The sequence below is a fragment of the Diadema setosum genome, chromosome 3 (assembly GCF_964275005.1).
Source record: "Diadema setosum chromosome 3, eeDiaSeto1, whole genome shotgun sequence".
NCBI classification, from domain to species: Eukaryota; Metazoa; Echinodermata; class Echinoidea; order Diadematoida; family Diadematidae; genus Diadema; species Diadema setosum.
The window spans coordinates 2,656,565-2,673,518 of NC_092687.1; the positions used below are offsets into that span (position 1 = coordinate 2,656,565).

The following is a 16,954-nucleotide window of genomic DNA, read 5'->3' on the forward strand; positions in this document are numbered from 1 at the left end:
GCACAACTATGGTATTTAGTTAGTTAGTCCAACATGTAAGATGAAATTCAAAAACACAATTATAGTATACAAAGTATTCGCATGGATTTCATTTTTACTCGTATTTTGCAGGATGGAAGTAATGAGCTACCACACATCAGTTTAAGATGAGTAGGAGGTTAGAGTAAAAACCGCTCATTAAAGTAGGACACATTCTGGGCCATGTGAGATGTCGTGTTCCTAATTATCGTCTTGTCTCAGTTGTGTCGTTTCGGTTGGATCTGCATCGCTCGGCCATATTTAAACAATATAAATTATCGATACATTTGTTGCTGTTTTCTGTTGGAAGGGGCTTCCACTTGTCCCTTTAAATGCCCACTTAATTAACCACTTAACCACTTAAGTTACCTATTTCATGTCTAAAGTCATTGTAATAATTGTCAACATTCAGGCTTAGATTTTGTTGTTGTTGTTGCGTGCATGCTCGCCTGATCTAAAGATTTGTGTCACCATGTACAGCGGATGAAGTTGTCTTTTTTTTAGTAAAAAAAAAACAACAAATGATATGGTATGCACTGTTATGTCTTATCGGGCACCTCTCGCGCTCTTTCGGTGGGAGAATATTCCTGACAATGAAAAAGTTGATTGTTCTCCATCACATTCTACTTAAAAATGGCGCACAACCCCTTTTGTAGTCAACAAATATGACATAAAAAACAGGGATATGACAAGATGTTCTTCCTGAAACACAATAAAAGAGCTAGATTTTATCCACATGTTGGAATCCATTTGGTCTTATTTGGATAAGTTTGGCAAATGTATCAAAACCGAAATCACTATTTCTGACATTTATAAACCTAATGTGCATTGCTACTTCTTCCTTCGTTGTTGAAAGTTATGGTTTATATTACCCCAGTTACGAATTCGATATGGGGTATACTGCTTATACATACTTTATATGTATATAAAGATATATATATATATATATATATATATATATATATATATATACTATATGAAGAGCTTTCAACCAAAAGGCGCTAAATCAAGTGATAGTGATTGGATTTAGCGCCTCTTAAAAGCAAGCTCTTCATATATATATTAATATTTATAGACAAAAAATATATATTTCTTGCTCTCTGTACTTCAAGACGTGACGTGAATCCATACGCAATTTCAAAAAATGGGTCTTTTATGTTGTGAAAATACGCTCCCCCCCCCCCCAAAAAAAAAGTAATAACAGGTGATCATCTATTTCATCTTGTGTACTAATATTGTACCAATTTACTGTTTGATGTCATTCCTCACTCGAATTGGACAATGGGTAAAGTAGGTCGACCCATTACAACTTAATGTTTGACCATTTGCGAAGCCGCTGCTGTCATTGGCTGTTATTCCCAGGACTCTTAGTTATTAGAGGAAACGGTAATGATGTCAGACGGGTCACTTATGAAAGCTGGCTGTTCAATTTTGTTGTTACTGAACACAGAGTCCGTGTTGCGTTTACAAATTTATCTATATATATCATCATCATGCTCATCTAGAAGCCCAAACGTTACACTCAAGGAGATTCTCTGCTTTGTTTAACAAATTTTTTCACGTAACACCTTTGTACTTTGTACAGAGATGGGACACCGGTAGATCGAGGCAAGGCATATTATATTGCTTATTTTAAAGTAATATTATTGTTCAACAGCATGCTATATTTGTGTTCTTTGTTGTTAATTCATATCAATTATTGTCAACTTGGCAGAGATATTACACGAGATATTCCCGCACATACTCTTTACACTAAAAACAAACAATGATTTTGCATTAAATGATTATATTATGGTTGTTTGCCAAAAGGAGAACATGCTCTTTCTCTCACAAGCAAACCTGCAAACCACAAGAAACAATGACTCCCGATGTCAGACTTCCTAATGCTAATGATATACCATTTTATCTTACTGAAATCACTTGCTGGTTTCAGGTTTGCCATTTTCTTATTTGTATCAAAATCTTCAAAAAAATTATCCATTAAAAAAAAAGCAGGCATAATGTATGACAATTTCTGCATAGTTGAAGAACGTATCACATCGGTAATAGACATCAGAGATTTTATAAAGGAAAAAAAAAATTCCATGTCAGTCGAAAACACACTCACCTTTTTAACCGAGATTAGAAGGTGAACTTTTTTTTTTCGGGGTCAAACAAATTCACTACAAAATTTAGTATTCGTATCCCCCACCAACAGCGTAGAAGAAGATAATAATAACCAAACAAATTTCATCATTCTGGGGAAAGAATGCATACCGAGAGTGCATACCTGTACATTATACTGGCTTATGAAGTGATTTTTGTTGTCAGATTTGCAAAAAGTACACACGGGAATTATCATTGGTAAAAAAGAAAAACAATAACTAGATTTGATATCTACCTCAATGACAAAACAGTGAAACATGATAACAGAACCAGGTCTTCGTTAAGCTAATGCAAAATGTTTCTTTGCAATTCATGGAAACCTTTTTTCATTGATACATTGATATAACCTTATTATCTTATTTCAGGATATCACGTTTGCTTCCTTATCTGACAGTCTTTAAACATTATTATTATATTTTACAAAGAACAGACATAATAAATTAGCGACTTCGTTTTCAGAGATATAACACGCACCGCCTATCACACTTTCAGCTGTCCCTATCAGGAAACGTTTTGTAAAGCATATACACTGTGAGGTCCTGTGAGCAATAAATGAAATCTTATTCCGCCGCAGACACAAGACATATATATAAATATTTATATTCCACATACTAAGAATCTTGCTATATAATTGGTCAAGAGCTGATCACGTGATAAAGCGTAGTTTTGCCCATCACTCACCTGAGAAGAACTAGGTCACTTGATAGTACACAGTGCAACGCACTTTCCCTTCATCGTCGCGCTGTGCGCGCAGCGAATTCATTGTTTTGTCAACTATAAAGAGAGTTGTTTGTTTTGCTGATCTCTGGCAGTCCATACAGTCTTAACGCGAGATGAGTACGCGCGAAATAAAAGTGCGTTGCACTGTGGACTATCATTTAACTAGGTCACTTGATAGTACACAGTACAACGCACTTTCACTTCAGTTCCGCGCGGTGAGCGCAGCAAATTCATTGTTTTGTCATCTACGCGCACACGTAGCCTAAGCCAACGTCTAAAGTTAACTACGTAGCCTAAGCCTTAAGGATACCTAAAGACAGCTAAAACGGTTTCAGATGTGGAATAAAATGGGAATTTCTAGGACTATAGATTTGGAATATAAAGCAAATAAACAATTTTTAGTTTCAGGCAATGAGACAAACTATCACTTCCTCGGCGATCTGAATGTGTACGCTATCTTTCCTCAGCTGCGCTTCGGAAAGATAGCTACATCCAGTTCGCCTCGGAAGTGATAGTTTGCCCCATCACCTTCACCAACGTTGATTATTTACTTACTATCACCGGTAATTATGTACCTAGCATAACTATATCATTGATAGTTTATTATAGTCATTATGATCACCTGGGTGTTTGATTTTGGCATGGTGAATTTTGTTTTTTTTTTTGTATATTGGTGTGCTTTTTTTTTTTTTTCATTCAGCTTGTTTACTCATGACATGCGGTTTTTTTCCAGGGTCAGCTGATGTCGAGACTTGTCAGGACAGGTTTCCGTGCACATCCCAAAGTATAGTTAACTACGGCATACCCTGTTATCAAGCATCTTAGGCTGCATCTTGCCCCGGTTCGAAGCGGCTTTCCATACCCACTATCAAAAGTCCTTTTCAAAGTTCTTATCAAGCACCGTCCAAAATAAGACTAAAAAGGAGGAGATACCTAAATGCTTTGGGAAAGTCACATTTCTACATGTAGATCTTTATTTCAATAAATTTGGGGACTTTTCCTAAAATTTGATTGCAAACATTTTGATATATAATTTAGCTATAGTTGATGTTGCTGGTTGCCATGGCAACAATAAACTGACAACCATGTCAGTCAGATTTTGCATCTTTTTTTCTGTTCCCATTTTATTTAACAGCATTACAGTGTATGAAATGAGTGTTTCTTGGCTGAAATTTGTTGAAGGAGCAAAATTTGAAGTAATTATGGTCCTGGAAAGTTTTTTTTCTTATTATTTCCTTTGTTTTTATGTGACAAAGGCATACAACAATAGATATAATTGAAAACAATAATACTTTCTAAAGATTGCCCTTCTATTTTGCATTATTTTGATTCCCTCACCAAAGCTATGCCTCTAATATCATTAGTTTATCATATTTTCAATTTGCAATCTTGAAATTCCACTATTATGCAAGTATGAAGTGTCATTACTGTACATGATACCCATCCCAAACATTTCATCTCAGGTCTCATAATGTATTATTATGTTGACACGAATAGCGCCCCCATGTGGTGACCTTGAGATATTTCAACCTTAACAAATAATAAGATTCCACTTGCTTATCATTTGTGACAAATATGAATATGATTGGTCTATAATTAGACATATATAATGGGGATAAAGAAATTATGCAGAAAAATCGCGTTTTTAGCATATTTCGTATGTATTACTTTATATTTTGGAAAATAGCGCCCTCCTTGTGTGACCTTGAGAAAATTGAAATATATGGTGGTGTAGAGTATGAGTTACTCTACCCATCTGCCAAATATGACGATGATACATCAAATCATTTAAAAAAAGTTATATGGGGGGGGGGCACAATGTGCCCCCCCCCCCCCCCACTCCCTTAGGCCTGCGAGGGATCAAAATAGCTTGGACTTAATAGGGTTAAATAACATGGATGATGATATCACCATGCTTGTTACTTTTAGCTCGTGGTTCTTTTCAATTTCAGAAAAGTACACAAACTAATTCTTAAATGTCTAATGTCAACTTTAACTGTTCATTTTATCAATAAATGTTTGTTCCCAGTAGCAATCAAAATACATTGCACGTGGAAACTGCGGGAAAGCTTTGTCACGTGACTTGGCGGAGGGTATGTGTTCCAGCTGTAAGCTACACGAAGTAACAATAGACGACTCAGAATTTCACATTGACTTCTACAAAGTCCTCGGTGAAGAGGCTTCGATTTGTCAGGTAACATAACACCATTCAATTCAATTTGATTTCAGTTTATTTCAATATTAAAGTTAAATTTTATTCCATGATTCAAATTTCATAATTTCCTTTCAAGACAATTAGTTTTCCATATCCAAATAATGCACCATTAAAGCAATGGCAATTTCTACAAAAAGGGCAAATGTCATGAAGCAAATACAAATACAAACAGCAGTTTAACTTTATTCACACCACCACTTACATGCACATATAATAATATAAACGTTTTTGAACTTCATGAAATGAATGTGAAATGAACTAGATCTATACTAGTAAGAATTATTAGCACAATTAGATTAGCAATTTCCCTGCCGAGCACAACATCAAAAAAAAAAAAAAAAAATGCAAATACGTACGTATTATCATATCTAAATAAACGAATGGGTTCTCCGATTCAGAGGGGATAAAAGGAAAAGTTCCAAGTAAGGCAATGAGACACGATGATACACACATCATTAAAACAAGCACCCACACAAACAAGGATACAGGCATAGAACCTCCATGCAATCCCAATCAAATGAAAAACGCAGGATAAATAGTTCACGAGATGAGAAACCGACGTGCCATCAAGATGTTGTTAGAGTCTATTTATAAAAATATAGGATAAACGAAGGCACTCACTGAATTTGAAAGCAATTTTGTCCGTTGTATTCGGTGTTTCACTTGGACTGAACATTTTATTTATGCAGGAAAGGAGTTCCATATTTGGGTCTACGGCATGCTAAAGTGTATTTTTGCAAAAGGAAAAAAGAAAGGAAGAAAGATAATAAGCAAAAACCAAGGCAAAACAAACAAACGTTAAAGGCTATATAGATACATCTAGCTATACTGCCTTGTTGAGTATTTACATAATGATTGAGTTATTTGGAACAACATTTGAATCAGATACTAATGGCAGATTATTGTTATGAGATTTGTACATGAGTTAACCAGGTTGTAGTTTGGAGGCCTAGTGATTATAACGGCTTTATTCTGAATAAACCAAATTTGAGTGTGTAGAGACAAATTCTTGTATGGCTATATCTTTTTAAGATTTTTTTTTTCATTTATTTTGTAATGCAATTGTAATAAGATTATTTTTAGTAATTTCGATGAAGTATTGCCCCAAGCTATAACACCATTGTCTGCATGGATATGGAGAAATTGAATTAGAATTAAAAAAAAAAACAATAATAATTTTTGAAATTGGCAAAAAGTATGGCAATATAAATCTTAAAGTTTTTTTGTTTTTTTTTCAAAAGAAACAACAGGATGTTGAGCGCAGGTAACTAGAGTTGTAGATCATATCATGTCGTGTAATAACTTAATTGGGAAAGTCATTATGGAAGTACTGAAACCTATCGATGACATAATTTTGAAGGTGAAAGATTTGCTTGTTGTCCTTTATCCAAGGGTCGGAATGAGGGTAAACATTTTATCATTAGGACCCCCGTCTACAGGACGAAACAGAGCTGGATAACATTCTATCTCTTTATGGATTTGTATAAAGGATTTTCTCGAGAGCTCGAGAGCTTTGCTCGCTTACAAATAGTACTATGGTTTAGTTGCTTAAGTTTATCATATCCCTGTGTACGTGCTATGACGGGCGCCATTCGGGACCGTATACAGACTACAAAGATGGTAAATATGTTTGACTTGTCATGTAAACTTAAAAAAAAAGCTACCTCGCCCATTCCTTTTTCATGGACTTTGTATACTTTTGAGATTTCCGAATATTTCATCAAAAAAGTGTGCACTAAGTCTTTCACTTGCATAATGTAAAAGCTCCCTCAATATGGCAGGGTGATATCCCTTCCAAGTTACACTACCGTCTCTTAGTTCACCTTCTAGACAAAGTATACTTTTGATTGAAAATTTCCTAAATATTTTGTTAGAATGTGTAGGGATATTTGATGTGATTATTTATAATATTTCAATTCTTAAAATGCAAAAGCGCCCCCTCCCTCTCTCTCTCTCTCTTCTCTCTCTCTCTCTCTCTCTCTCTCTCTCGCGTTTGGGGATACAGAGCTTGAATAATAATCTTTGAGAATTTACAATCCCAACTAAAACACTAAAAATGTGCACCAGACCGTTGAATGACAATCATGAAATGTCAAAACTCCCTCATGTAGGAGGGTGTATCCCCCCTGTGACATCCTTTCCCTGCACCTTGCTTTATATACTAGTCTTTAAGAACAGAGTTTCAGAATTGATAGTGAATGGAATGAAAAATATGACCATAACAATGAACAAGTATGATGATAAAAAGCAGCGTCACAAAAGAATACAGGAGTGGAGGCTCAATTAAGCAGAACAAAAGGTGATGGTATGCAGTAATTCTTTAAGCCTACTTGTGAATTTCCTAAGCATGTGGTATTGTAACGCATTTACATTCCTACTTTAGCCTCAAATGTGAACCGCCTATGTCATGATTCATTTTTCAGTGTTTTATATATACAGTACCGACCGGCCGTTCCACGGTAAAAGGGTCTATCTCTAGAAATGTTACTTCGGAGAAAAACAGGTGTAAAGTTTGGTGTATTTGTATGTCTGCCTCTTGTGTTTGTAAAGAGAATGGCCTTTGAGTGTTATGTATTATGAAAAAATATTTAAAAAAAATAAATATGAAAAATACACCAAACTTTATAAACCCTTATTTCTCCGAAGTAACATTTCTCAAGGTACACTCTTTTACCATCATGGAACGCGTATATGTATAACAAAGATATATATTTTTTTTTCTTTTTTTGGAGAACACTGGCTTACCTCCTCAATGACCGCAACAAATTCCACAAACCTAATGTAATGTCATTGATTTTTTTTTTTTTTATAGAATACATAATGTGAAATATGAATGTTGTAATACTCCATTGACTACTGAAGTGACATGACTTGAGATCCAACGTATTAATATTCCACTTTGTTTTACGATATTAAACATTACATCTATAGCAAAGGAGAGAAAGCAAGCACCCGGTATGTAACATCTGAATCCCAGGAATCGTTTGATCCTCATGTGTTTATTTATGTGTGTAGACCTACAACTGGTTCAAGGCGTGTTCCTGACTCCTTCATTAACTCTGGTATTACGTACATGCAGCAAACACAAGCTTATGATAATGATGTTTTTTATGTTGCATTTTCTCATTTTGGTTTGTATCTGTGTATTATGTGTGCGTGTGTGTTTTTTGAAGATATGTGAGCTGACGTTTTTTGGCGAAGTCTGGAATTACAATGCTCAGTATCAACCGTCAGCGGGAGTAAACTGTGCCAAATGGGTGTGTACTATGCCACGTCTATCCAGCTTCAGTTTGAATTGCTTGAGGGATGAGTTCTTCTCAACAGCTGCCAAACTTGCGCAATCTTGTCAGGTATGCCAAGTGCCTTGAACCATTGATATATTGTAACTGCTATGGAGTTTGATGTGCAGTGTTCACATCCACTGTTGATAATATATAGAGTTAACATGCAGCGCCACCTTGTGGTACAATGTGGTCAGCGGTGTAATAAAGAACATTCCATTGGACTGTGCCAAATCTCAATTGTATGTGTAAAGTGTCTTGTCTCAGGAGTTCTGAGTATAAACATGAAAAGTAGCTGTTTAAGAGTGAGCCCATGAGAAGGGACTAAGAAAATAGTAACAATCCTTATTTAGTCGATAAGCCTGTCGCCACTTCTATAATGAATTGGATCATGGAAAGCATACACGCTATCAACTGCCCCAGTATCTTGCGGTAAGGCAACGAAATACCGAGAGAGAGAGAGAGAGAGAGAGAGAGAGCGAGAGAGAGCGAGAGAGAGAGAGGGACGGAGATAATAAGTTTAAATTTCATCAATATTTTCATATCACTCATAGAAATCCTAGTAATCTTATGCCGTCCAGTGAGTTTTAGATATCTACCGATGTTTGTATTGACAATTGTTATTGTGAAGTTCATCTCTATTGTCACTGCTTTGACAGTATGATTTTTTATTATTACTATTCAATTGATCGAAAAAGGAATGCAATAGATCAAAAGAAATCTATATAACTCAAAATATAATATTCATACGGATGGCACTGGAGAATCAATAAAAAAAAGGAAATACTATACATTGTATGCTTTTGTTTAATAATGTTGTTTTTCACTTGCTTTCATAAATTCTTACTTTTTTGTTGGTTTTATCTGCTTACAGATTCAGAATTTGAAGGTGATCATTTTCAACAACGAGGATGATGATAAATACGGTCAGTTCACGGCGGGAGATTTTAGCTCAATGGGTTTGCGCCATGCCACGTCTTTCGAGCTTTCGTATTGAATGCCCCTGCTTGCCTGAAAGTTTCTTCATTACAGCCGCCTCGTCAGCATCAAACTGTCAGGTATGTGATCTTTGTATACACCTAATCCATATGTGACCCTGATGACGAATTCCTGTTGTTCCACCTTCGGGTGGCGCCGCGAACTCCCAAGCCAACACCAATATCGCAAAACACATGACTGTCCAACAATACCCCTATCCTTCCGGCCCGTATTTCCCCCTCACCCCAGCCTACCCCCCCCCCCCCCCGACACAATATCATAGTTCATGTCACAATCATTCTATTAATTATTTTTACATTACAGGCGCTAAGAGGAAATTTCCTCACCGACTGGTCATATTTGCGGAATTCTGTATAATATTTGCATTTGCTTTCATGACAGCCAAAAGAGCTATAGAATTATGGGTAATGCCCTTTTAATGAGTTTTCAAGATTTGATTATTGGATTATTATTTTCATCTTCATCTGCAAGGAATGCAATTAAAAACATACGTATATGAGAAATAGAATCCTATTGCTACCGAATATATTAATAGTTTAGCAATAGGGGGGGGGGGGGGGCTACTCTCTATATTACCAGCGTTCTTGAAGTGCCACTAAAAAGAGAAGTGTTTTTATTTCTCTGTTGCAGTTCAGGGTTCCTCAATCACAATAGATATTCATAATTCAGATTTAAATTCAATGGAATAATAATTATGAAGATCACTTCTAATCTGGATGAAAGTTTTTAGTACATCAGGTTGGCATCAATTTGCTATTTTCGAACTTGTGTATCAAATTTCGATTCTATAGGAATTTTTATGTGCCTCCACTGCTAAATATGCCGTTCAGAGAACATGACGGTCCTGGTGACGCCATGTAGGGAACAAGCATATTTCACAGGTGCCACAGCGACACCATTAACAGGGTACAGATTAGATATTATGCTATAGTACAACTTTCATGACACCTTCTCGGGTCTATTAAGATTCTATCCAAAGTGCTTGGACGCAAATTGGTATGATATCACAAGACTTTATAAGTTGGTATCTCGTTGGTCTGAACACTATAGGTTGCAACTCTACTCTCCGCAACATATCTACGACGTACGTCTCCTGGAGACGAGCCCAATCTCCAGGATTCGCAGGAGAATCGAACATTTTCGATTTTTGAAGAGACTATTTCCGTCTTCCAGCTTGTCTCCGAGACGTCTCTGCGAAGTCTCCATCACTGTGGCCATGTCGTGGGGACTAAATTTGTCTGCAACATCTTCGAGATGTCCCCGCATCTTGTGGAGACCCTAATAACATAATGGCGACGAAAGGGAGAAGTCGCCTAGAAAAGACGTCTCTGATAAGTCCCTACGACTGCAAAGCCGTGCCAACATCCCCGTGACTTCCAAGCAAATAAGTTGTCCCTTTGTTTAAAGACGTCTTGGACGTCGCCCTGGAAATTGCATTAGTTGTGACAACGAAAATAATTTCTTCGAGACGCTGGCATTGCGACAATGTCTCCTCCCGTCAGATAGGCCCTCAATCCCCCCCCCCCCCTTTAATTTTGCAGCAATATCAAACTACTGACCATGGCTCGTCTGACACCTGCTCTACATTGTGCATTTTCACCTTCATTCATCCATTCATTCATTCAGTCGGTCATTTCATTATTTTTTTTTTCATTTCTATGTTTTCCACCTCCCAATGCATGCCTTGAAACAGCTGTGGTGCAGAAGAATGAAATTTGGTATTGACTGAAGCATTGCGGAGGGTGACTGATAGTACTAGTAATTGTCATGTACCTGTGCCATCTTTCCTCCAACTCCACTCCTTGAAGTCAGGGATCACATCATGACCCATGCTGTCATGATTCCAGTAGAAACTCACTTGCAGCAGCACTCATCTTCGAGATGTTGATACAGCGCCGCTTGAGCAGGTAGAGTAGTTTCTGATGATCTGCTCCCACGTTATGACGAGATGATGCCTACCCTCGTTGACGCCGGCTGCCCCCTACCCTCGTTGACGCCGGCTGCCCCATAAACCTTGTTGCTCATCAGTCCTTGCTGGACACGAGCACGATTATTAAAGTAGTTAATGTGTCAGTGAGCTCTGGTTTGCTGACCCATACTACTTAGGCATTTTGCATGCCACATCACAGCAAGTCTGAAGTAATGTCGCACACTGTCAGTGCCTGATGTTGGGCTCTGGAAGAGAGGTATGGTGTACAGGAAAGAGCTGAAAAGGCCTTTATCTTTTCAATACTACGACCCACCTGTAACTCCCTCAGATCAAAGGGATTAAAAAAGCACACTACCGAAAATGTGATGTTATGCTCATCCGTGCGATTGTATACTGTTTTCCGAAAAGGCTTTCAGAAAACATTATGTCATCCTTTGTAAGGATATCTTTGCGGAGATCGCATCTAAGTTGTTGGAAAGCTGAAGGATTGTGAGATCACAATTCCTGTTGGTTATTTCCGTCTCGAATCAGGTGCTCAGGATGAGTTGTCGGTCCCATTTATTCTTGGATATCTGTGCGCTGATAAATGAGGGCAGTTCTTTATTTTTCAATCTTAATTTTCAGCAAGCCGCTACGCTCTTCCAATCATAATTTGAGATTTGAGTGGTGCCATCACCATCTCTTGTCAGAGGACTGCACAGTGTTGCTGCACAAAAATGTTAAGATTATTTTCTTCAGGAGCAGTATCCCATACAACATCAATAGGTGTTCAGTTTTCCTAGTCATTTGCGCTTTCAGTAAAGAAACGGTTTCGTTTGATAAAAAGAGAATAAAAAAAAGATAAGAAAAAAAACCTTCAGCTGAATTGTCTTCACCTACTCTGATAAGATACTGTCATTAAAGGACTTTAATGATCAAATTAGTTTACTGCCCCTAGAAAACTGGTCTGACCTGGATTGAGGAACTCGATTCCCTGGAAGCTTCGGCCATTGCTTCCTTCACTGAAGAAGCAGACGCTGTCTTGCCAAGGGAGAGCAGGCATACACCAATTTCAGCAGGAGGAGAATCATATCGCTTGCCTGCTAAAAAGTTATATAATTGACCATGAAAGGTGACGAGGTGGCTCAGTCGGTAGCATATGGCTTGCGGTCTAGAGACTTGTGTTCCGGCGCGGGTTCGAATCCCACTTATCTCAAGTCTAGCTAAGCAAAGGTGTGTGTTGTCATACCGTCCCCTCTAGTAGAGGCACAACACTTTGCACCTCATCACTTGGATATAAAAAGTGGAAGTCCCTTGTGTGAAAGAATCACCAAACCAGACACATGAAAAGATCCCGAATCGGCATTCCGTTATCGGAACACTCAAGGTGCATAAACCGGTAAAGACCAGTGGTCCACCCCAAGTACACATACAACTGGCCAGCTTTACAAACAGACCATCTAGTTGCACACGGGCTATCCAGCTATCTCGTCAGAAAGAAAAATGAAGACAAAATAAGATTAGGTGTGTTTACTACCCTCTTTGCCATTGCACCCTGAATCAGCACCTTGGAATAGGATGGCAGCCGTATTTAGGCATATATATATGTATATATATATATATATATATATATATATATATATATATTGAAACAAAGAGAGGGAAAACTGACCAGAAACAAATGATAAATAGCGAAACTTTGAGCAAAGGAAATGAGAAAAGAAAACGAAACCGATGGAAACCCATTTTCTGTGCTCAAAGATTTCACTATATATATATATATATATATATATATATATATATTTATTTATTTATATATACACAAATATTATACATATAATTTTTCATTTATTTGTCATAATCATTATTGATATGTAGGGGGTGGAATCGCTCTTGGCCCTAATCGATCATTGAAGAAGTATGGAAGAAATGACAAATGGGACAAAATAGGTGTACCAGAAAATTCCAGTTGAATGCTCACAGACGCCATTTCCAAAAATGCCCGAAATGCCTGATTTGACCCTTATTTGACCTTGAAAGTGACCTTGAGAGGTGATTAGTGACCTTGAATTGCAGAAGTGACATTTAGAATCACATTCTCTAACCCCGTAAACCCTTCCGCATAGGATTCATTACTTTGATCAACCTTTTCAATTTGTAACTGCAGTTGACCTTTAGCCCGGATGGCGGCCATATTGGATTTCACCAATATGGCGGCCCCAAGGGTTTTTAGTCTTGGCGCCCATCAAAAATCGAAAGAGTATGGTACAAGGGACCTATGAGAATTTGAACCAAACAGCCCATTTTGAGCCCTTAGGCCCCCAACTAATCAAAATATCTGAGGCCTTTCATATCTTTGCTTTCTGATTTAATTTTCTTTGAACCAAATGTGTGAAATCATTGAATTCTACAGCGCAAAATAACACAGTAGCACAATGGACTTCCTCTAACCAATAACATACAACTCTCATTGACCGGGAGCAGGGATGCATGATGGTCTTTAAACGATTATGGAGAAAAGAAGGCCTTTTTCATTAAAGTATTCGATATCAGTGTTTCCTTTCGTATGGTTCTTTCCGTTGTTGTTGTTGTTGTTATTATTGTTGTTATTGTTGTTGTTGTTGTTGTTGTTGTTGTTTATCTAGCTTTTCAAGTGTTTATTCTTTTAAGATATTTATTTCTTCGCACCTTATTTTTTTCATTATTTCATTCTTCTTCTGCAGATCCGCGAACTTGATATGTGGTTTCACAGGGATTGCATTTTAGAACCATTAGTAGCAGCAAACCTAGCTAACTTTCTGTGTCGTTTACCAGATCTGGAACGTGCCAACCTGAAATGCCTTAACGTGCATAAAATGTTCCTTTCCACAATATTGGCTTCAAAGGATATGCAATGGAAAGTAAGTATCACGCATTGCACTTTATTCTTGTGTGTACATGATTATATCAGCATTTACTGCACATGTCCAATCTTTTTGAAGGCAATGTATTCCAGTGGGCCATGTCACGAGGCCGACACCCACGGGTCATACAGACCACGAGTTTGACACTAGGTAAAATAGCCAACGAATTCGACATTACCGACGGGAATGTGTCTCGCTGGCCTCGTTTGCGTAGTGTCGAAATAATTGGGTGTATGACTTGTGGGCTGTATAACTCATGGGCCGTATGGTTCGTGGATGTCAAACACGTGACGCCCATAAATTCCATGTTTGCCATGGGATTGGAGTGAACCTGAACGTATATTCATTCTCTATGTATGGTGTAGTGATATTAAGAATGTCATGAAGAGACTCATAATATTGTTAGGCCCTATATTGCTGACAATCATAGCAATATTGTAATTCCCTGGAATTTGCTCTCTGCCACTGAGTTCATAATATTGCAATCCAATTGTAACGCCAAATTCCTGCAACTAGTTGTGTATTTCCTGATCACCAAGAACACACAATACCATTCAAGTATGCTATACTGATTACTTTAGTTTTTTGTTTTTTGTTTTTTGTTTTTTTGTTCCAGCAATGACCAGCAGTGTAGACCCTTGTTGTAAACAGCCATTGGCTGATTTGGGTCATCCAACTCAGACGAGCTTGACAAATAAAGAAAGGAAAATGAAAATGATCACTGCTTATTTGAGTCATTTTGCTCGTTATGTTTCAGATGGAGGACATAACCATCAATGAGAAGTCGTTGAGGGAGTTACTCAGTGACATCTAATTCGGTATACAGGTATAGAGATTGTTACAGTATTCTTTTACAATCGCACCTATACAGTAGTTGTAACCCTAGTCATTTTAGACAAAGTGATTCATAATTAGAAATATAACGAGTAATAAATGTTATGAAGACCCTTTATATATTGAATATATAATATATCATCTTATATTTTATGTATATAAAGTATACATGTATACTAAATACGTTTTGTTATAATACCCAGATATACATATACATTATATCTTCTATGATTTTATCTAGAAGGTTATTACAGTCGTTAGAGAATATCTCAGCTAAGAGGGAAAATACAATGAAACATACGATTGAAAGTGGGTATATAACACAAAGATGTATGACGATTTTTACAGTATTTTTATCTTTAATCTCACCTGTAGTTCAACGCACACTCATTTTCAATCGAAATGATCAATACAGATATACTTATAAAGTCATTACTGCATTCATTTGTAGATTATCACCACTGAAATAATCTATTAGGAAAATAATACTATTGAAAGAATAACAGATGAACAGAACAAAAGCCTCAGCTTTTAATACTTCACATTCCTGCAAAATAAACTCCTTTAACATGAAATGATGTATGAGCAATTTTCTTGCCCATTTTTGATAGCCATGTATTTGCTATACTATAAAGAACGCGGTGAAGATATGGTAGTGTCAAATATTATGACCTTGTTGGCACCCTGTATATTACTGTGATTTCTTATCTTCTTCTTCATGCATCTCTGATTTGCAAAGACAAATTGTCAGTTGTACTGAATCTGATTTTCCATCTTCATAAAATGTAACTTGTATTGATTGTATTTATTATAATTTCATATTTATTTCCAGCCACATATTTTTGATTCTTATAATCATCAATTGCAATTGTCCAAAAATAATATAATGGCTTTTAAACGAAAAAGTTTGACAACTAAATTCCTTAGGAAAAATTGAACCATGATTGGTCGTCTTGGAATGCAGTGGACTCACGTTATAATAAGGAAGTCCCCAGGACAGGCAGTTTTCTTCTGTTATAATATCGAAATGTTGTTATAACCGAACGAATAAACAATAAAACAACATATTAAAGATAAAGTTAGGGCCAGCATTTTTCTTCAGTATTACCGAAATTTCGTTACAACCGTGTTCATTATAACGGGAGTTCACTGCATACCAACATTTCAACAACAAAAAAATAATGACACTTTTTTTTTTCCAAAAAAGCTTTCAGTTACTCAAAATAAAATTCTATTATGCTGAAACGAAGGGAACATTAATTTCGCAGGATAAATCACGTACAATGATTTTTCACCTTATTTCTATGTACACAATGTGGAAAATCACACCTAGTCCATAGAGAGAGAGAGAGAGAGAGGGTGAGAGAGAGAGAGAGAGAGAGAGAGAGAGAGATAAGAAGTTGACAAGGTCAATATTCATTACGTGGCTATACTTCCACGTAAACAATACATCCTCCTTTCTCTACGGTGTCATTTTCTTTAGTATTCTCTATGGAGCCAAGGTGGCACCGTAGGTTTGGTTAGATTTGTACTCTCTGTACCTCCTTTTCAATCAATCTACTTAAAGTACATTATACATATAGGTCTATGCCACACAAACGCGCGCACACACACACACACACACAGTTTTCAAAATGTTATATCACTTCTTATATCCATGAATATATACTTGTATATATTTTTTGAAGATAATGTATTAAAAAATGTCGCATAAAAAAATCCCAATTCCTTTTTTAGCAGCTTTCCTTTCTGATATCTGAAAAATATTACTGTTTCCTCTGATAACTGAAAATATGACTATGGCTCTATCTGCTTCTTTAGTATTGCATTGCAAGTCTTCAGTTATGTGGTGATATTTTCATCTGTTTTTGTTCTTTTGTTTTCTGTTTTAAATTTTGAAATGCAGAGACGCTGTGCTAGCAGAGCAGCA

At 36.8% G+C, this 16,954-nt stretch overlaps 1 protein-coding gene across 1 annotated transcript in view; it reads left to right on the plus strand.

The window, feature by feature from the left end:
• LOC140226665 (uncharacterized) overlaps positions 1-16,954 on the plus strand; it is a 119,777-nt gene that overhangs the window by 35,203 nt on the left and 67,620 nt on the right. Inside the window, exon 7 of the mRNA XM_072307106.1 lies at positions 9,254-9,338. Within this exon, the coding sequence (XP_072163207.1) occupies positions 9,254-9,338 (85 nt within the window). The remainder of the gene's footprint in view (positions 1-9,253; positions 9,339-16,954) is intronic.